The sequence below is a fragment of the Leptosomus discolor genome, chromosome 20, assembly GCF_034619465.1.
Source record: "Leptosomus discolor isolate bLepDis1 chromosome 20, bLepDis1.hap2, whole genome shotgun sequence".
Taxonomy (NCBI): domain Eukaryota; kingdom Metazoa; phylum Chordata; class Aves; order Leptosomiformes; family Leptosomidae; genus Leptosomus; species Leptosomus discolor.
Window position 1 is genome coordinate 4,434,790 of NC_141410.1, and position 20,834 is coordinate 4,455,623.

Below are 20,834 nucleotides of genomic sequence, written 5' to 3' on the forward strand. Positions count from 1 at the left end.
TGGGGACATTGGCTTGGCACATTCTGGGGACATCGGGAACAAAAGCCACCCACCCCCTCCTACCTCCCGAAAAATGATCTCAAAGGCCTGAGGTGTCCGCGGGGGCAGGTCGGGCTGGTATGCCACCAGCGTGATGTCATTGCCCTGTGGATATGGGGGGTGAGGGGGGGTTCTCGGTGTCACCCTGTCCATGTCATCCCCCCCCGCCCCACCCCAGGCACCCCCATACCGTGATCTGGATGTCAGCGTCAGGCAAGGGGGCTCCCTGCCCCCCCGGAGTGTAGGTCAGGGTGTAGCGGAGGCGCCCGCCGTAGGAGCCCACCTGCACGGGGAGATGGTGGGGTTGGATTGGGATGGTGATGGGATGGGGAGAGGAAGAGGATGATGATGGGGACAGGGAAGGGATGAGAGGAGGAAGGGAAAACAGGGAAAAGGGGAAAAGGGGAAAAGGGGAAAAGGAGAAAAGGGGGGAAGGGGAAGGGGAAGGGGAAGGGGAAGGGGAAGGAAAAGGAAAAGGAAAAGGAAAAAGGAAAGGGAAAAGGAAAGGGGAAAGGGAAGTGGGAAGGAGGAATGGGAAGGAGGAGGGAAAAGGAAAGGGAAAAAGGAAGCAGGAAAAAGGAAAAGGCAGGAGATGGGGGAGGCTGCGCCCACCTCCCCCTCCGACAGAGCCACGGGGGGAGCACCCAGGGGTGCCCACAGGGAGCTGGTGCAGCTGCTGGCAGGCTGGGTGCTCCCACGGGCACCCCTGTCCCCTGTGGAGAGGGGCACCCCCTTACCTTGTCCCCCTGGTAGGGGGGCGGCAGCTGCCAGTAGTAGGAGTCGGGGGGCAGCTCCCCGAAGCGGTTGTAGGTCAAGCGGGGTTGGGGGGTGCCCGGCTCCACCCCGAAGCCAGTGCCCACCCGGGTGCTGCGCTGCCGGTTCACCAAGGCGAATCCCTGGGGATTCCCGGGAGCAAAAGGCGTCCGGACCTACGGGATGGGGATACAGGTGAGGGGAGTCAGGGACAGGGGGAGACACCTCGGGGATGTCACCTTGGGGCAAGGGGCGGGGGGGCACTCACGGTGCCGCGGGCGTAGGCGGTGCTGGCGCAGTGCTGGACGATGCCCATGCAGAAGCAGGGCAGGCAGCCGGCCGGCTCGCTGGCACTCAGGTGGAAATGGTGGGGACGGCAGGTGGCACAGTGGGGACCCTCCACGTTGGCCTTTGGGGACACACACACACACACAAGAGCAACACACGGGGTGGGTGACACCGCTGTGTCCCCGTCCCCAAGCTCAGGGACACGCTGAGGAGGAGGGGACAGGGCTCACCTTGCAGCGGCACTGCCCGTCGGCATCGCAGCCCTCGCCGAGGCTGCCACGCGGGTCGCACTGGCACTGCCCGCCGGGGACCCCCGGCTCTGTGGCAAAGGGGGTGACAGCCATTAGGCACAACCCCCCCCGCTCCATGCCAACGTGGGGGACACCGCCTTGTCCCCTCCCTGTGACACTTACCTCGGCACGGCTCTCCCCGAAGCGGGTCCCCTACGTACCCAGGTGAGCACCTATGGGAGAAAGGGCAAAAAAAAGCCAATGGAGGGGGGTTGCACCCTAAAAAACACCCCCCCACCCCCAGCCCGGTGTCCCCCAGCACCTCTCACAGAGGCGCCCGCTGTGTCCCGGGGCGCAGGCGCTGCAGGTGGGCTGCCCGTCCGTGTCCTCGAAGCAGCTCTTGGTCACCCTGCGGAGGGGACGAGGGCATGGGTGACACGCTGCCGTTGTCCCCAGGGATGTAGGGGTTGGGGGGGGCGGGTGTGCCACCTACTGGGTGTCACCGTGAGGTCCGTGGCAGGGACAGGGCTGGCAGTCACCCAGGGTGCCCCGGGTGGCATCGCCGTAGTAGCCGGGTTGGCACTTGTCACATTGAGCACCCTCCGTGTGATCCCGGCAGCCCTGCAAAGGAGCAAGGGGGGTGATGGCATCCGTGGCACCACCATGGGGGTCCCTGAGGTGTCCCCTCTCTGTCCTCAGCTCACCTGGCAGACGCCGGTCTCGGGGTGGCACTCGCTGGCGTGCCCGTGGCACTGGCACGGCTCGCAGGTGCCCAGGTAGAGCCCGGCGGTGCTGCGGGTGTAGCCGGTGTCACAGTCCTACGGAAGGGACACGGGGACAAGCGGGGTGGGTCACCACTCGGTGTCCCCAGGGCTGGGCTGAGGGGACACCGAGGGTCTCACCTGGCAGGAGGCGCCGCGGTAACCGGCTGGGCAGGCGCAATCCTCCACCTCCAGTGCCGGCGGGCGGCCGGTGGCGTGTGGCACCGCCACGTCCAGGCTGACATCGGCCAGTCTGTGGGGACAGACGGGATGTCCCCACCGCCCTGCCTGTCATCGCCCCCCATGTCCCCAGTGTCCCCTCCCCTGTCCCCAGTACCTGGTCTCCTCCGGTTGATCTGAGTAAGACGCCCGGATCATGAAGAGGTCGACGTCGGCCAAAGCCATCAGGAGATGCTCACGGGTGGCATCGCGCCCGTCTGCCCGGCGCCAGGCACGCTGCAGGCACAACCATGGGGTGACCGTTGTGTCCCCAACCCCATCCCGGGCTCAGGGAGGGGGACACCCGCCGGTCCTCACCTCGCGGAAGGGCACAGTAACTGTGGTGGGGACGCCGGAGGGGGGGTTGGCATCGGAGAAGTGCTCCAGGACGATGCCGTTGCCCTGCAGCAGGACATCAGGCTGGCGTGGCAAAGGGCGGGCACCCGCCGGTGCCCGGTGCGTCACCGTGTACCGCAGCTCACCGCCGTACGATGTCACCTGCGGGGCAGGATGCGGCGAGGCTCAGCCAGGCTCGGGGACATCCACCTTGTCCCCGAGCCGGCCCCGGTGCTGGCACCTTGTCCCCGGCGAAGGGCGCGGGCAGCACCCAGTAGTAGACGTCGCGGGGCAGCGTCTGGAAGGCGGCGAAGAGCAGCTCCCGCGGGGAGGAGAAGCGGGCGCCGTCGCCCACCGTCCGCGTGCCGGCCAGGTTGGCCAGGCTCAGCGGCGGCGTCTCCTCGGCGGTGAGGACAACCTGGAAGGGGAGCGGGAAGGGGCTTGGTGGTGGGCATGGCGCGGCACGCCATGGCACAGCACAGCATAGTACAACATGGCACGGCACGGCGTGGCACGGCACGGCATGGCATGGCATGGCACAACACGGCATGGCACGGCACCACATGGCATGGCATGGCACAACACGGCATGGCACAGCATAGCACACATGGCATGGCATGGCACCGCATGGCACACATGGCATTGCACAGCATGGCATGGCACGGCATGGCATGGCACAGCATAGCACACATGGCATGGCATGGCATGGCACACATGGCATTGCACAGCATGGCATGGCACGGCATGGCATGGCACAGCACTACATGGCATAGCACAGCATGGCACAGCAAGGCATGACACAGCACAGCGTGGCACAGCAAGGCATGGCACAACATGGCACTACACGGCCTGGCATGTTACAGCATGGCGCACAACATGGCATGGCATGACACTCCACGGCATGGCAAGGCACTATACGGCACAGCACGGCATGACGTGGCACATAGCATGGCAGTACGTGGCACAGCATGGCATCACACGGCACGCCATGGCACAACACGGCACGGCACGACACGGCATGGCATTACATGCACAGCATGGCACGGCACAGCACAGTATGACATGGCACTACATGTCACGGCACGCCATATAATGGCACAGCATGGCACGGCACGGCAAGGCATGGCAAGGCACGGCAAGACGTGGCGTATAATGGCACAGCACAGCATGGCAAGGCACAGCATGACATAACATGGCATGGCACGGCGTGACGTGACATAGTACGGCATGACATGGCACAACACGGAACCAAATGGCACAGCACGGCCCAGCACGGCACCAAACGGCCCGGCACGGCACTACGTAACCCGGCATGGCCCGGCACGTCCCGGGGGTACCTGGTGGCGGCTCCAGGCGGAGCTGGCGCAGTGCCGCGAGACGCCCATGCAGAAGCAGGGCAGGCAGCCCTCGGGGTTGGCCGCGCTCAGGTGGAAGGTGCCGGCGGCGCAGGCGTCACACAGCCGCCCCCGCACGTTGGGCTGCCGGGGGGCACAGCGGGGGGCGCCGTGGGTGGGGGGCGATCAGACCAGATGGGTGTGGGGGAACTGGGGTGCCCGGGGTGGGGAGGTGGGGGCTGGGCTGGGGAATGGAACTGGGGGACTGGGGGCCATAGCGGGGTTGGGACTGGGTGCTGGGGGGGGGGTTGGAATGGGTGCTATGGGGTAGGGGTGGAGTGGGTGCTGCGGGGGGAGAGAGAGACATGGGACTGGGTGCCCCAGGGATTGGACTGGGTGTCATGGGGGGGGGGTTGGACTGGGTGCTGGGGGGCTGGACTGGGGGCCATAGGGCGCTTGAGACTGGGTGCTGTGGGTGGGTGCTATGGGGTAGGGGTGGAATGGGTGCTGCGGGGGGAGGGACAGACAAGGGATTGGGGGCCCCAGGGATTGGACTGGGTGTCATGGGGGGGTTGGACTGGGTGCTGGGGGGCTGGACTGGGTGCCATAGGGGGAGTTCGGACTGGGTGCCATGAGGAGTGGGGGTGGAATGGGTGCTGGGGGGGAGATGAGACTGGGTGCCCCAGGGATTGGACTGGGTGTCATGGGGGGGTTGGACTGGGTGCTGGGGGAGGGGGATTGGCATGGGTGCTGAGGGGCATCAGACTGGGTAACCCAGACACTGGACTGGGTGCCACGGAGGGAGGGGTCAGAATAGGTGCTACAGGGGATCAGACTGGGTGCCATGGGATTGGACTAGGTACCCCCGGGATGCCACTGGGTGTTAGGGGGGGGGTCACACTGGGTGCCTCAGGGATTGGACTGGGTGCTGGCGGAGATGGGAGCACCCAGCCCCCCCCCCTTCCTCCCCCCCGTCTGGCTCCTTGCCCGCACCTTGCAGTGGCACGTGCCACCGGCCTCGTCCTTGCCCCCGCGGGCGTCGCACTTGATGAGCTCCTGGCCTGAGGGCAGCGAGGGTGAGGGTGGGGGGCACCCACGGGTGGGTGGCGGGGAGGGGGGCACCCCACAACCACCACCCACCACTCACCGATCGGGGTGCACTTGCCACCCGGCTGGATGGGGTCTCCCTCGTAGCCCGGGGCGCACCTATGGGGATGGGTGGGTGATGGGTGGGGGGGTCTCGGGTGGGGGTGGGGAGTGGTTATAGGGACCCCCCCCCCACCCCCCCACCTCTCGCAGCGGCGGCCGGCGTAACCGGGTGCGCAGGCGTCGCAGGTGGCTTGGCCATCAGTGTCCAAAAAGCACGACTCCGAAAACCTGCAGGTGACAATGACGGTGACACTTTGGAGAGGGGGTGGCGGGGGGGAGCGTGTCCCCAGGGGTTGGCACCCACCTGCGAGCCGGCTCGGTGTAGGGACAGGGACAAGGGTGACAGGCGGTGGCTGTGCCCTTGGTGGCATCGCCGAAGAAGCCGGGTTTGCACTTCTCACATTGGGGACCCTCTGTGTTGTGCTGGCAGTTCTGGGGAGGGGACACACACACACATGGCACATGGGGGGTGGTCACACCACGCCACATCCCTGTTCCCTTGTCACACACCTCCTCCTTACCAGGCAGTGCCCAAAAACGGGGTCACAGGTGCTGGAGTGGCCGTGGCAGCCACAACCGGAGCAAGTCCCCAAGTAGGGTCCCCTCATCACCCGCTCGAAGCGGGTGGCACATCGCTGGCACGACAGCCCCGTGTAGCCCACGGGGCACCTGGAGGGACACAGCGGCGTGACGATGGGGGCATCGTGGTGGCGGTGGCACCGAGCCCGCGGCCTCGCTACCAGCGGTCACCTGCACTCCTCGACGTCCCCGGCTGGCCCCAGGCCGGTGTCACTGGGGCTGGTGATGTCCATGGTCACGTCGCTGAGCCCCACGCTGGCCATGCGCCCGTCATAGACCGCTCGGATGAAGATGCCCTCCAGCCCCTGCAGCACCAGCAGCAGCAGCTCCCGGCTCACTGGGGCACCCTCCTCGTCCTCCCAGTGGTCCTGCCGGGACGGTGACATCGGTGTCAGCCCAGGGTGATGCCAACACTGGCATCACCTGCCCATCACCGCTATCACCCGCCTGCCGCCAACGGCACCATTCACTCATCACCACCAGCACCACTTGCCCATCACCAGCATCACCCACACACCACCATCAGCATCACTTGTCCATCACCACCACCATCACCCACTACCATCACTGCCATCACCCTCCCACCCCCATCACTACCATCGCCCACCCACTGCTATCACCATTACCCACCCGCCACCACCATCACCATCACCCACCTACCACCATCGGCATCACCTCTTCCATCACCACTGGCATCACCCGCCACCCACCACCACCATCACCATCACCCACCCACCGTCACCGCCATCACCCTCCCACTCACCACCACCGTCACCCTCCCACCCCCCCCCACTCACCACCACCATCACCCACTCACCACCACCATCACCCACTCACCACCATCACCCACTCACCATCACCACCCACTCACCATCACCACCCACTCACCATCACCATCACCCACTCACCACCACTGCCACCCCCCGCCCAGCTCCCACCCACCTCAGTGAAGGGCACTTGCCGCCGGTTGAGGACATCGGGCTGGGTGGCCCCGGCACGTGCCCGCAGCTGCCGCCCGTGGCCCCGCAGCACCACGTCAGGGTGGGTGGTGGGCTCGGGGGGTCCCCGCCCCAGCCGGTACCGCACCCCGTAGCTCAGCGCTCCCCCGTAGGCATCCACCTGGTGGCATCAGCAGGCTGTCAGCGGCTGTGCCACTGGTGTCCCCAGCCCTGTCCCCCACCCTGGTGTCACCTTGTCCCCAAGGAAGGTGTCCGGCAGCGCCCAGAAGGCGTCGAGCGCCAGGAAGCGGCGGGACAGGTCCAGGAGCTGGAATTCCTCGGCGCCAACGTCCACGTGGAGCTGGGTGGCCGAGAGCGCCGGCGGAGACGGCGCTGACGGCACCGTCACGTTGACGCCTGCAAGGAGATGCTCAGCCCCTGGCACGTCCTTTGTCCCCCACCCCTTGTCCCCAGAACTCACCCTTGAAGTCATCGGGGCGGTCGAAGCGGAGGCGGAGGCGGTGGCGGTGGCGGGCAGTGGCGCGGCAGGCGGTGGTGATGCCGAAGCAGAAGCAGGGCAGGCAGCGGGATGTCCCTGTCACCTGGAAGTGACCCTCGGGGCATGGCCCTGCGGGAGATGGTGGGTGATGGTGATGGGAGACGGTGGGTGACGGTGATGCCGCCGTGGTGGGGGCTGGGGGAGATGAGGAGGGAAGGGCAAGGGGGAGGGACACTCACCAGGGCGGGTGACGGTGAGGATGCTGTCGGGGATGCCGAAGACCATGCCGAGGGTGTTGATGGCCTCGCAGGTGTAGGCGCCTTGGTCGGCTTCTTTCACGTCCCGGATGGTCAGCGTGCCCTGCCCGGCCTCGCTCACGATCGACACCCTGCGCGGCACGCTTGGCACTCGGCACCCGGCACCAGGAGAGGAGCACAGCCCCATGACATGCCCTGCTTAGGCCCAGACCCCGCTCCCTCGTGCAAGCCCCACCCCCTCGTGCAGCTCCTCCCTTGCACGCTGCGGGTGTTAGCTCCGCCCCCTTGCTGGGAGTCCTGCCCTGGAAGCCCCGCCCACCGCAGCAGGCCATGCCCCCGTGCAAGCCCCGCCCCTGTGTGCAAACCCCTCCCACCACAGGGCTCTTCTCTAGTACAAGCCACTCTCACCACCAAAGACCCCTCCCCCAAAGTGCAAGCCCCTCCCCCGGGCACAAGCCCCTCCCCCGGGCACAAGCCCCTCCCACCATTACAGGCCCCACCCCAAGCACAACCACCGCCCACCACCTCCACCCCCAGCACAAGCCCCGCCCTCCACAGGCCCCTCCCACCATTACAAACCCCTCCCACCTCAAGCCACACCCAAAGATAAACCCCTCCCCCCCACACCAAGCCCCACCCCCTCCCCCCAAGCCCCTTCCCCAGTTCCCTTGCCCCTGCAGGCCACCGCCCCTTAGACCCCGCCCTCTCAGACCCCGCCCCCCTAGGCCCCGCCCCCACCTGTGGCTGCTGGGGGTGTGGCCCCAGTTGAGGCGCCAGGTGATGATGGGGGTGGGGACACCGGTGGCCACGCAGGTGAAGGTCACGGTCTGCCCCGGCACCGCCCGCACCGACTCCCGGGGGAGCGTCACCACCTGCGGGGGCACTGCCCGCGCCCACAGCCACCGTCACCGCCACAGCCACCGTCACTGCCACCGCCACCGCCCCGCCCCGACAGACACGGCGTGGCATCATGCGGCGACGGGAGCACCAGTGCCGGGTCCCCCCCAGGCCAGCTTGGGGACCAGTGGTCACCAGTGCCGCATCCAGTGCCGTGCCATGGCACTGGGACCCCAGAGTGGCACCGCTCGGGGATGGGGCCACCGGCACTGTAGACAGCACGGGGCCACAACAGAGGGTCCCCAGCATGGCACCAACTGGGGAGTGTCCCCAGTACAGCGTCCCTGGCCTGATGCCATGGCACAGGGTCCCTGGCACAGCTCAGCATCCCTGGCACAGCTCGGGGACAGTGTCCCCAGCCCAGCGCCATGGCATGGGGTACCTGGCACAGCGCAGCATCCCTGGCACAGCTCGGGGACAGTGTCCCCCGCCTGGTGCAACGGCACAGGGTCCCTGGGCTCAATGTCCCCAGCATGGTGCCATGGCACAGTGTCCCCAGCCTGGTGCCATGGCACAGGGACCCTGGCTACAATGTCCCCAGCACGGCACCATGGCACAGGGTCCCTGGCACAGATCGGGGACAGTGTCCCCAGCCCAGCGCCATGGCATGGGGTACCTGGCACAGCGCAGCATCCCTGGCACAGCTCGAGGACAGTGTCCTCCGCCTGGTGCCATGGCACAGGGTCCCTGGGCTCAATGTCCCCAGCATGGTGCCATGGCACAGTGTCCCCAGCCCGGCACCATGGCACAGGGTCCCTGGCACAGCTCGGGGACAGTGTCCCCAGCCTGCTGCCATGGCACAGGGTCCCTGGGTGCAATGTCCCCAGCACGGTGCCATGGCACAGGGTCCCCAGCCCAGCGCCATGGCATGCGGTCCCCAGGTGCCATGTCCCCATCCCGGTGCCACAGCACCACATCCCCAGCACAGCTCGGGGCGCAGCATCCCCGGCACGCAGCCCCCACAACACAGGGTCCCCAAACCCAGCCACCACGTCCCCACCCCTGGTGGACGTGTCCCCTCCCGGTGTCACTCACCGCAGCCGACCTCATCGGAGCGGTCGGGACAGTCGGGCTCCCGGTCGCACTGGTAGCTGGCACGGATGCAGGTCCCGCTCGCCACGCACCGAAACTCCGCCGGCCCGCACGCCGCACCGGGTGCCTTGGTGGCTGCAGCGGTGACGGGTGCCACGTGTCATCAACCGGGTCCCCGTCACCGCGAGTGTCCCCCACCCTCCGCTACTCACGGCAATCGGTCTCGTCGGAGCCGTCGCCGCAATCGTTCTCGCCGTCGCACCGCCAAAGCTTGAGGGCGCAGTGCCCGTTGCGGCACTTGAACTCGTTGGGTTCGCAGGGCGAGGGGGTGCCTGGGTGATTTGTGGGGGTCAGCACCCACAGGGTGCCCTGCCACGCCCCCCTCCCCCCCCCCCGGCAGCCCCCCCAAACCCTCGCCATAAACTCACCGCAGGCTTCCTCGTCGCTGCCGTCGGCGCAGTCGGGCTCGCCGTCGCAGAGGTAATCGCGGGGGACGCAGCGCCCGTCGGCGCAGGCGGTCTCGCCCGCTCGGCACCCACCCACACCCACCGGCGGTCGGGGGGGGGCGTGGGGTGACGGGGCGGCGTGGGGGGGCGGTGGAGGCGGCTGCGGTGACAGTGCTCACGGGGCGGGTGGTGGCGGGGCGAGCGGTGGTGGGGGGCATCCGCGTCAGGGGGGCTGCGGGGATTGGGGGGGGGGGGGGTTATGGGGGGGAAATAGGGGTGCGAGGGGAATATGGGGGGTTTATGGGAGAAATGGGGGTGCAGGGGGCTTATGGGGGGTTATGAGGGGGAATGGGGGTGCAGGGGGCAGTACGGGGGGGGAAATGGGGGGGTGGGGGGGTTATGGGAGAAACGGGGGTCCATGGGGCTTGGGGGGGTTATGGGGGGGAGTGGGGGTGCAGGGGGGTTGTAAGGGGGAAATGGGAGTGCAGGAGGTGTTTTGGGGGAAGTGGGGGTGCAGGGGGCTTATGAGGGTGAAATGGGGGTGCAGGGGTGTTATTGGGTGTTATAGGGGAAAACAGGGGTGTAGGGGGATTGTAAGGAGGAAAAGGAGGTGCGGGGGGTTATGGGGGTTATAAGGGGGAAATGGGGGTGCAGGAGATGTTATGGAGGAAATGGGGGTGCAGGGGGGCTTACAGGGGGGTTATAGGGGGAAACCGGGGTGCAGGGGGTGGTTATGGGGGAAATGGGGGTGCAGGGGAGTTATGGAGGGGAAATGGGGGTGAGGGAGGTTTATTGAGGGTATAGGGGAAAATAGGGGCGCAAGGGGGTTATGGGTGTTATAGGGGAAAATGGGGGCGCAGGGGGTTGTGGAGGAGAAATGGGGGTGCAGGGGGGGTTTAGGAGGATCATAGGGGGAAATGGGGGTGCAGGCGGGTTATGGGGGAAAATGGGAGGGTGGGGGAGTTTGGGGGGAAATGGGGTGGTTTATGGGGAAAATGGGGGTGCAGGGGGGTTTTGGGGGGCGGTCCTCACCGCAGCCGTCCTCATCGGAGGCGTCGCGGCAGTCGGGCCGGCGGGTCGCAGCGGTATTCACCGGCGATGCACTCACCACTGCCGCAGGTGAACTCCAAGGGGGTGCAAGCACGCGGGTGGGGGGTCACTGGTTGGGGGGGGGCACAATCAGGGTGATATATCCCCCCCCTAAATATCCCCCCCCCCGAAATTCGTCGAGGCAGGAGAGGGGGTGAGTCTTCCAGATGTACCAGTACACGGGACCAAGCGATGGGATATTGGGGGGTCTCTGTGCCTCCACCCCACCCCTGTAGCCCCCCCAACCCCCTCCTCAGGGTCACCCCCACTGCCCCCCAGCACTTACCGGCCCCGAGGCGCCGAAACTGGAAGCCGTGGGGGGAGGTGAGGTAGGAGGCGATGGAGCCGGCGGCCAGCAGGTCCCGCAGGACCCCCCCCAGCTGCGCCTCGTCCCCGTTCCCCTCCGAGCCCACGTCCAGCTCCACGAAGACGTCACCTTCCACCTCCCTGGGGGCGGGGGGGGGGGGAGCAGCACCCCAAAATCTCCCTTCTGCACCCTCAAAACGTCCCCTGCACCCCCCAAGCTCCCCACTGCCCCCCCCCCCAAACTTCTTCTGCACCTCCAAACCTTCCTACTGGCTCTCCTGGATCTCCCTGCCCCCGCCAAACCTCCCCTGGCCCCCTCCAACACTTCTCACCATACCTAAACCCCCCCAGCCCCCCAAACCTCTCCAGCCCCCCCAAAACACCCCATCCCCATAACCCCCCTGCACCCCAAATCCCCCCCTGCACCTCTAACCCCCCCCAGCCCCTCCAAACCTCCGCGTCACCATCAGCCCCCAATTCCCCCTGCACCCCCAAACCCCCTCAGCCCCCCAATTCCCCTTGCCCCCCCAAACCACCCCTGCCTCCCCAACCCCCACAGCCCCCCCAAACTCCCCCTGCCCCCCAAAACCCCTCATAGCCTCCCAAACCTCCCCATCACGTCCAGTCCTCCCCAGACGCCAATTCCACCTGCACCCCCAAACCTCCCCAGCCCCCCTTGCCCCCTCAACCCCCCCTGCTCCCCAAAACCCCCTGAGCCCCCCCAAACCCCCCCCCAGCTCACTTGATGAAGACCACGCTGACCACCTGCTCCCCAGGCACCTTGTAATACTCCGACTCCAGCTGATGGGGCGGCAGGAGCAGAAAATGGGGGGGTCAGGGTGCGCCCATGGGTGCCCCCCACCTCCAGCACCCCCCACCCTCGGACGCCCACCCCTCACCGTATCCACCACAGCCTCGGAAATCTCCCGAAATTCCTCGGATTCAGGGTCCTCCAGCCGCTGGCTGTAGTCGATGCTGCGGGTGAAGTTCACCAGCGCCCGGAAATAAACTAGGGGGGGTGTCAAAATTGGGGGGGAGATGTGTCAAAAATGGGGGGTGGGCGGCACCTGCATGCCCAAAAATACCCCCCCTGTGCCGCCCATCCAGCTATGACCCCCCAATCCATCTGTGCCGCCCATCCAGCTGTGGCCCACCCCCATTCCAGCTGTGTGTCCCCCCCCATATACAGGGAGAAAAAAGTGGGGGTGCAGCAAGGGTGGGGTGTCCCCCAAAATGTGTCACTTACTCAGCGGGGGGTCGTCCTCGGGCTCGGCCACCACCATGCCCGCCGGTGCGGGGGGGGGCCCGGGCGCTGCCCGCCGAGGAGGAGGAGGAGGAAGAAGAGGAGGAAGAGGAAGAGGAGGATGAAGACAGAGCTTGAGAGCGGTGACACGCAGGTGACACCCAGGGGACAGGTGCCACCCCACGGCGTCCTCTTACCGGTGGGTGCCAGCCCGACGCTGGGCAGGTGGGTAGTGGTCACTGGTGGCCAGGTGACACCGCTGCCATCCTCCCCGCTGCCATCTGCAATGGGGACAGCGCGGGTGGCACCCCGGGTGGCATCCACCCACGGTGACAGCCGCCCACCCGGTGACACCTTACTGCTGGATGCCACCAGGTCCTGGTGCCATCTGCAATGGGGACAGCTTGAGTGGTACCCAGGGTGGCACTCGCTCATGGTGACACCCACCCCTAGTGGCACCCACCCACCCACGGCACCCAGTGCCACCTTACCACCAGATGCCACCAGGTCCTGGTGCCATCTGCAATGGGGACAGAGTGGCACCCATAGTGGCACCTATCCACGGTGACAGCCACCCAGGGTGACACTCAACCACAGTGGCACCCACCCACTTGGTGCCACCTTACCATGGGATGCCACCAGGTCCTGGTGCCATCCGCAACGGGGACAGCACGAGCGGCACCCACTCACGGTGACATCCACCCAGGGTGGCACCAATTCATGGGGACACCCACCCACAGTGGCACCCACCCACCCAGTGCCACCTTACTGCCAGCTGCCACCAGGTCCCGCTGCCGTCTGCAATGGGGACAGCATGAGTGGCACCCATGGTGGCAACCACCCACGGTGACATCCACCCCTGGGGGCACCCACCCACCCACGGCACCCAGTGCCACCTTACCACCAGATGCCACCAGGTCCTGGTGCCACCTGCAATGGGGACAGCGCGAGTGCCACCCACCCGCAGTGCCACCCACCCACGGTGACACCCGCCCACACGGTGCCGCCTTACCGCCGGATGCCACCAGGTCCTCGTCATCGGAGAGGTGTCGGTAGTACCGGCGTCCCCCGCGTCCCCCCGATGTGGTCGGCCACCGTGTCCTCGGGGAAGGAGGTCTCGGCCAAGCCCCGGGTGCCTCGGGTGACCTGGGGGACACCCGTCACCCCCCCGCTGGGTGCCAGGCCACGTCACCGGCACCGAGGGGGGGGACACACACCCGGGTGGGTGCTGGCAGGGCCAGGGCTGCATAGCTGCGCGGTGGAGTCACGGCCGGCGCGGGATGAGCTCATCGCCCACCCACCGCATTCCTGCGCCGCCACGGCACCGCCACGGCAGCGGGCACACGCGTGTGCAGGCACACGGCGGGGGTGCGCGTGTGCGAGGGCAGCGGGGGCTGCGCGCACGCCATTTCACCGCTACACGTGTGCACCGGCGCGGGGACGCGTGTGCACGCTGACACGGGGCCGCGCACGCACGTTCGCACCGTCAGCGTGCGCACAGGCATGGGGATGCGTGTGCAGAGCGGCGCGGGGCTGCGCACACGCGTTTGCACCACTACACGCGTGCACCTGCATGAGGACGCGTGTGCACACCAACACGTGGCTGCGCACACGCCATTGCACCGCCACGTGTGTGCACCGGCGCGGGGGCGCGTGTGCACGCTGACACGGGGCTGCGCACGCACGTTTGCACCACCAGCGTGCGCACAAGCGTGAGGATGCGTGTGCAGAGCGGCGCGGGGCTGCGCACACGCGTTTGCACCACTACACGCGTGCGTCAGCTCGGGGACGCGTGTGCCCAGCAGCACGGGGCTGTGCCCGTGTGTTTGCACCATTGCGTGTGCACCACCACGGGGACGCGGGCACGCACCGTCGCGTGACCGCGCGCACGCATTTGCACCACCACACGCACGCACCGCCACGCGTGGGCACCGCACCGCGGGGCTGGGCACCCGCGTTTGCGCCCCTACGCGCGCACGACCCACACGCGAGCTCACGCGCGTGTGCGCCGGCCTGCTCCCGCATGCCTCCATTCACACCACACACCCCCCACACCCCCCCGCCCCGCCGCCACGGCGGTGCACACGCGTGTGCGCCGCCCGGCTGCGGTGCCAGCGGGTGCCCCCCACCCGCCCCCCCGGCGCCCGAGGAATCCGTCGGGGCAGCACTTTGCTGTGCAAACAAGCGCCGGGGGATTAAGCGGGCGCTGGGGACGGGAGGGGGGGACAGGGGGGACACAGGGCGGGGGGGACAGCGGGGGGACGGGGCCACTCGCCCGCACAGACGGGGGGGGGGACACCCAGCACCCCAAAGGAGTGTGGCTTTGGGTGGGGGGGACCCCGGTGGGTGCCAAGCCAGCCCCAGCCTGTGTGGGTGGGGTGGAGGGTGCAGAGGGGGAAACTGAGGCACAGAGGAGCGGGTGGGCGCTCGGCCCCTGCTCCCCACACATGCACCGAGTGTGGGGGTGCTCAGCCCCTGCACCTCCATGCATGCACTGAGCGGGTGGGTGCTCTGCCCCTTCTCCCCACACATGCACTGAGTGTGTGGGTGCTCAGCCCCTGCTCCCCACACATGCACCGAGTGTGTGGGTGCTCAGCCCCTGCACCTCCATGCATGCACCGAGTGTGTGGGTGCTCTGCCCCTGCTCCCCACACATGCACCGAGTGTGTGGGTGCTCAGCCCCTGCTCCCCACACATGCACTGAGCGGGTGGGTGCTCTGCCCCTGCTCCCCACACATGCACCGAGTGTGTGGGTGCTCTGCCCCTTCTCCCCACACATGCACTGAGCGGGTGGGTGCTCAGCCCTTGCTCCCCACACATGCACCAAGTGTGTGGGTGCTCTGCCCCTGCACCTCCATGCATGCACCGAGTGTGTGGGTGCTCAGCCCCTGCTCCCCACACATGCACTGAGCGTGTGGGTGCTCAGCCCCTGCTCCCCACACATGCACCGAGTGTGTGGGTGCTCTGCCCCTGCACCTCCATGCATGCACTGAGCGGGTGGGTGCTCAGCCCTTGCTCCCCACACATGCACCGAGTGTGTGGGTGCTCTGCCCCTGCACCTCCATGCATGCACCGAGCGGGCGGGTGCTCAGCCCCGCCAGGCAGCGGGCCCCATCCTGGGCAGGCGGAAGGGCAGCTGCCTGTCCCGTCACCGCCGCTGGCCGGGGAGGGGACAATCACCCCTCTCCTGTTCCCGGAAGCCACCCCGCGCTGTGGCCCCGCACCCGGACGCCTGGGTTCCCCCCGCCGCCGCCGGGGCACCGCGCCCGGCCGGACGCTGCCGTCGCCGCTCACATTTTCCACTCGCCGGCCCAAATCCTGCCCCGCACCCTGGGGAAAACTGGGGCGGGGGGGGGGGGGCCTGAGGAAGAGGAGGATGAGGAAGCACCACCCTGGCTCACATGCGCCTTCGCTCAACCAACCTTGCCCCCCTAATTGGGGGCAGGGGTGGGTGCAGTTTGGATGTGCCCCCTTGGCAAAATCTGGATGTGCCTCCCCCCCCAAAAAAAATCTGGATGTAGACCCAAAATCTGGCTATGCCCCCCCCCAGTCTGGATATTCCCCCACAAACTGGATGTGCCCCCCCCCTTTACTTCATCCGGGCGAGGAAGAGGAGGTGACGCACAGCAGGAATAATAACCGGGGGGGGGGGGGGGGGGTATTAATAGCAGCCCCCCCCCAGACTTATTGTTCCCCCAAGGTCGCGCCTACAAGGTGTTTCCCCCCCCCTCGCTGCCCCCCCAAATCTTCCTCCACCCCTGGGGCCAACCCTGGGTTTGGGGGGGGGAGGGGCCGGGGCCCCCCCGAGGGTTTTGGAGGGGGGAAGGGGGGATTTCCAGTGGGATGCTGGTCCCTGCGGGGAAGGGGGGGGGGGGGGGTACGGGCAGCCTAAACCCCCCCCTCCGCTGCCCAGCCCCGGTGATTTGGGGGTGCAACCAGCTGTGGGGTCACTGCTGGGAGGAGGGGGGGGAAGGTGGGGCCCCAAAATATGCCCCCCCCCCCCCGCCGCTGCATTCCTCCCCGCTGGCATTGCCTAATTTATCCCGAAAAAGCCGGGTTTGGCGGCGGGGGGGCGGGGGGGGGGGGGAATGGGAACGCCCTGGGGGCACCGAGGGGACCCAGGAGTCCTGGCGGGGACCCAGGAGTCCGGGCTGGCCCCCTCCTGCTCTTCCTCCCTCTCCTCCTCCTCCTCCTCCTCCTCCTCCTCCCAGCCAGGCCATCTTTGGCGATGGGAAAAGGGAGCGAGCGGGGGGGGCCACGTGCGCTGGGGGACCCTGGGGTTGGGGGGGGGGGGGGGTGTGTGTGTCCCCAAGTGTCCCCAAGTATCCCCAAGTGTCCCCACGAGGGTCACAAGCCCCCACCGCCCCCCGAGACGCGGGAGGAAGGGAATCTGGCGCGCGCGTGCACACGAGCGTGCAAGAGCGGGCGTGCAAGCACGAGGGTGTCGGGAGCGCCCCGGGGTAAAAGGGGGGGGGGGGGGTGCGTGTGCGTGCACACGCGTGTGCGTGGGCGCCCCCCCCTCCCCCCCCCCCCCCCCCCCAGGCCTGCCGATCTTATCGCACATTCCTGCTGCGCCCTCCCCCCCCCCCCCATTAACCCTTCGCAGCCCTTTGGGGGGGGGGGGGGCCGCACCCCATCACCCCCCCCCGCCCCACGCCAGACCCACCCCAGTGGGAGTGGCTGGACCCCCCCTGCATTGGGGGGGGAGGGCTCGTTCCTCAGCGCTGGGGGTGAGGTGTCCCCAAATCCCCCCTGTCCCATAGCGGAATGGGGTTGGGGGGGCGTGTAAAGTTGGGGGGACCCCCCCCTCCGTCCTTACCAGCCCCCCCCCCCCCCCAGGACGTGGGTGGGAGCCCCACGGCGGGGGGGGGGGGTGGGGGGCAGCCCTGCCAGCATGGCCCCGAGCAACAAGGCCCCCTCTGTTCTCAGCCCCGGGCATCGTCCCAGCCCCAAACCAACCCCGTGTCCCCCCCACCCCCCCTGCCACGAGGGTGAGGGGGGTCACCCCCCCCCCAACATCACCACAAGCCCCCCTACCCTATTTGGAGACACCCCCCTCAAATAGGGGGTGCCTTGCCCCACGGCGCCACCACACCCTGCACCCCCTGGGGAGGGCACCCAGGGGTGTCACCCCCCCACACACCCGCTCCACCACTGCACCCCAGATGGGTGGGACACCCCCCCCCCCCCGCCCCCAGGGGCACCCCCAGACGCCTCCCCTCCCCCCCCCCGGTGGGATGGGGGGGGGTATTTTGGGAGAGTTATTTTTAGGGTGGCCGGCGCCACCCGTCACCCTTTAAATTTAGCTGGGGTGGGAGAGGGGGATGGGGGGTGCGAGTGGGGGGGCAGCACCCCAAAAATTAGGATGCACCCTTATACGTAGCCCCCACCCAGGGAGAGGGGCGCAGCGGGGTCCCGGGGGGGGGGGACACGACACACAGCTCGACCCCCGAGGTCAGGGACCCATGGGTGGCTTTGGGGGATGATGGGAACCCCCCACCCCGCCCCGGGGCCTGGGGGTCCCCAATTCCCTGAGGGTCCAGGGGAGGGTGACGGGGACCCCACGTGCCTCAGGTTCATGGGGGACCCCAGTTCCTTGAGGGGACAGGGCGGGGGGACCTCATGTCCCCCCAAGTCCCTTAGGGGACAGGGCGTGGGGCTGGGGACCCTGGGCTCATGGGGGACCCCAATTCCCAGCTGGGACAGGGCACGGGGATGGGGACCCCACTTCTCCTTCATGCTCGAGGGGGTCCCCAAATCCCTTAGGGACCAGGGCAGGGTGCTGGGGTGCCCCCATGCCCCCGGCATGGGTGGGGGGATGACACCCCAATCCCTTAGGGATCAGGGCAGGGTGCCAGGGACCCTTATACGGGGGGGGGGGGGGGCACACCCCAATCCCTTAAGTGATGGGGATCCCCCATCTCCTCGGTCCCCAGGGGGACCCCAATTCCCTGGTGGGGTCAGTACCGGAGGGGGGGACCCCAATTCCCATCGAGAGCACAGCACAACGCCAGGGACCACGCAGCCTCCGGTATCGCGGGGGGGTACGGGACACCCCCAAATCCCGGCCACAGCGCAACCCCCGCCCAACTCTTTAGGACACCCCAACTCCTTCAAGGGCCCCCAACTCCTTGAGGGCACCCCAGCCCCGTGGGGGGGATCTCAACTCCGGGGGGGGACCCCAACGCCGGAGGTGGGGGGGATCCCAGCCCCACTGAGGGGAATCCCGATTCCTCGTGGGGATCCCAACTCCTTTAGGGGACCCCAACTGCTTCAAGGGACCCCGACTCCTTTAGGGGACCTCAACTCCGTGGCGGGGACCCCAACCCCGTGGTGGTGCGGGGGTGTCCCAACTCCTTTAGGGGACCTCAACTCCTTTAAGGGACCCCAACTCCTTCAAGGTCCCCCAACTCCCTCGAAGGACCCCAACCCCTTTATAGTGGCTCCCAACGCCGGGGTGGGGGGGACACACGACCCCAACCCCTCTAGGGCACCCCAACTCTTTTCGGGACCCCCCCCCCCGCCCCCGTGGGACCCCAATTCCGACCCGGGGGAGGGGGGAAACTCACCCCGAGGAGGGCTCCGAGCAGCAGGAGGGCGCCCAGCGCCGCCGGTGCCCCCGGCCCCATCGCCCCGCTCGGCCCCGCCGCTCCGCTCCGCTCCCGTCCCGCTTCGCTCCGCTCCGCTTCGCACCGCCCCGGGGCCGCCCCGCCCCCCCCTCCCGCCGACCCCGGGGCGGGGCCCAGCGGCAGCGCCCACCCACCGGGGGGGACGGGACGGGACGGGACGGGACGGGACACGGGACGGGAGGGGGGCGGGAGGGGGGGGGCAACTGTGGGAACTTGCAGGGAAACACGGAGAGGGGGCGTGGGGACACCGGGGGACACCCCTGGGAACTTTTACGGGGACACGGGGGGGGGGGGGGGGGCGTGGGGACATGGGGGACAGCTCTGTGCACGTGTAGGGGGACACGGCGGGGGGGGGGCGTGGGGACATGGGGGACACCTCTGTGCACGTGTAGGGGGACACGGCGGGGGGGGGGGGGCGTGGGGACATGGGGGACACCTCTGTGCACGTGTAGGGGGACACGGCGGGGGGGGGCGTGGGGACATGGGGGACACCTCTGTGCACGTGTAGGGGGACACGGCGGGGGGGGGCGTAGGGACATGGGGGACACCTCTGTGCACGTGTACGGGGACACGGGGTGAGTGGGGACACCCCTGAGAAGTTCTGCGGGGACACGGTGGGGGGCTTGGGGACATGGGGGACACCTCTCTACACGTGTAGGGGGACACGAGGGGGGGGCGTGGGGCCACGGGGACGCCCCTGGGAAGTTCTGCGGGGACACGGTGGGGAGGGGCTTGGGGACATGGGGGACACCTCTGTGCACGCTTATGGAGGCTGTGGGGGTGTGTGGGGACACCGAGGGACACCACTGGGAAGTTCCACGGGGACGCGGGGGGTGTGGGAACATCGTGGGGACACCTCTGTGCACGTGCAGGGGGACACGGGGGTGGGTGGGGACACCAGGGGAGCGTCTCTGGGAACTTGCACAGGGACGGGGGGGGGGGGGGGGGGGCGGGCGCGGGGACACCGGGGGACACCACTGTGCACTTTCAGGGGGACACGGGGGTGCGTGAGGACACCGGGGGGCACCTCTGTGCGTGCCCACGGGGGCTATGGGGGTGCGTGGGGACACTGGGGGACACTACTGGGAACTTCCACGGGGATACAAGGTGTGTGGGGACACCATGGGGACACCTCTGTGCACTTGCAAGGGGACACGGGGGTGCGTGGGGACACCAGGGGGGGACGGGGAGCATCTCTGGGAACTTCCGTGGGGACACGGGAGTGCGTGGGGACACCGTGGGACACCTCTGTGCACGCCCACGGGGACACGGGGGTGACACAAGTGCCTGCATGGGACACACGGTGCCCCCGTGGTACACGGGGCGGTGTGGGGGCTGTGGGAGCACCGGGGGCAGGGGGGGTATGGGGGCACAGGGGCTATAGGGGCTATGGGGGGAGCAGGGGCAGGGGAGGTATGGGAGCACAGGGGCTGTAGGGGACACGAGGGGCGGGGGGGGGGGGTATGGGGGCCGTAGGGGCACAGGGGCTATAGGGGCTATGGGGGGCACCAGGGGCAGGGGGTGTATGGCAGCTGTAGGGGCAGAGGGGCTATAGGGGCATGGGGGTCTATAGGGGGCACCCGGGGCAGGGGGGGATATGGGGGCTACAGAGGTACAGGGACTATAGGGTCTATGGAGGGCAGCAGGGGCAGGGGGGGTATGGAGGCTATAGGGGCACAGGGGCTATAGGGAGCACCCAGGGCAGGGGGGGATATGGGGGCTACAGAGGTACAGGGTCTATAGGGTCTATGGACGGCAGCAAGGGCAGGGGGGGTATGGAGGCTATAGGGGCACAAGGGTCTATAGGGGG

The 20,834-nt window shown here is 68.2% G+C and overlaps 1 protein-coding gene across 1 annotated transcript in view; it reads right to left on the reverse strand.

Moving 5' to 3' along the window:
* The window catches only part of HSPG2 (heparan sulfate proteoglycan 2), a 41,961-nt gene extending 22,937 nt beyond the window's left edge, over window positions 1–19,024 (reverse strand). The window contains 39 exon segments of the mRNA XM_086476333.1: window positions 64–144; window positions 230–322; window positions 777–968; window positions 1,061–1,201; window positions 1,311–1,399; window positions 1,494–1,543; window positions 1,633–1,719; window positions 1,804–1,931; window positions 2,015–2,128; window positions 2,213–2,324; window positions 2,409–2,527; window positions 2,609–2,788; window positions 2,868–3,044; window positions 3,964–4,104; window positions 4,954–5,021; window positions 5,108–5,166; window positions 5,251–5,337; window positions 5,414–5,541; window positions 5,631–5,778; window positions 5,860–6,056; window positions 6,631–6,807; window positions 6,880–7,043; window positions 7,108–7,254; window positions 7,365–7,513; window positions 8,121–8,265; window positions 9,315–9,446; window positions 9,524–9,643; window positions 9,740–9,854; window positions 9,856–9,989; window positions 10,790–10,832; window positions 10,834–10,916; window positions 11,133–11,293; window positions 11,895–11,953; window positions 12,052–12,161; window positions 12,399–12,464; window positions 12,593–12,676; window positions 13,408–13,462; window positions 13,464–13,541; window positions 18,965–19,024. Coding sequence (XP_086332459.1) covers window positions 64–144; window positions 230–322; window positions 777–968; window positions 1,061–1,201; window positions 1,311–1,399; window positions 1,494–1,543; window positions 1,633–1,719; window positions 1,804–1,931; window positions 2,015–2,128; window positions 2,213–2,324; window positions 2,409–2,527; window positions 2,609–2,788; window positions 2,868–3,044; window positions 3,964–4,104; window positions 4,954–5,021; window positions 5,108–5,166; window positions 5,251–5,337; window positions 5,414–5,541; window positions 5,631–5,778; window positions 5,860–6,056; window positions 6,631–6,807; window positions 6,880–7,043; window positions 7,108–7,254; window positions 7,365–7,513; window positions 8,121–8,265; window positions 9,315–9,446; window positions 9,524–9,643; window positions 9,740–9,854; window positions 9,856–9,989; window positions 10,790–10,832; window positions 10,834–10,916; window positions 11,133–11,293; window positions 11,895–11,953; window positions 12,052–12,161; window positions 12,399–12,464; window positions 12,593–12,676; window positions 13,408–13,462; window positions 13,464–13,541; window positions 18,965–19,024 — 4,473 coding nt within the window.
* Between the last annotated feature and the right edge of the window lie 1,810 nt (window positions 19,025–20,834).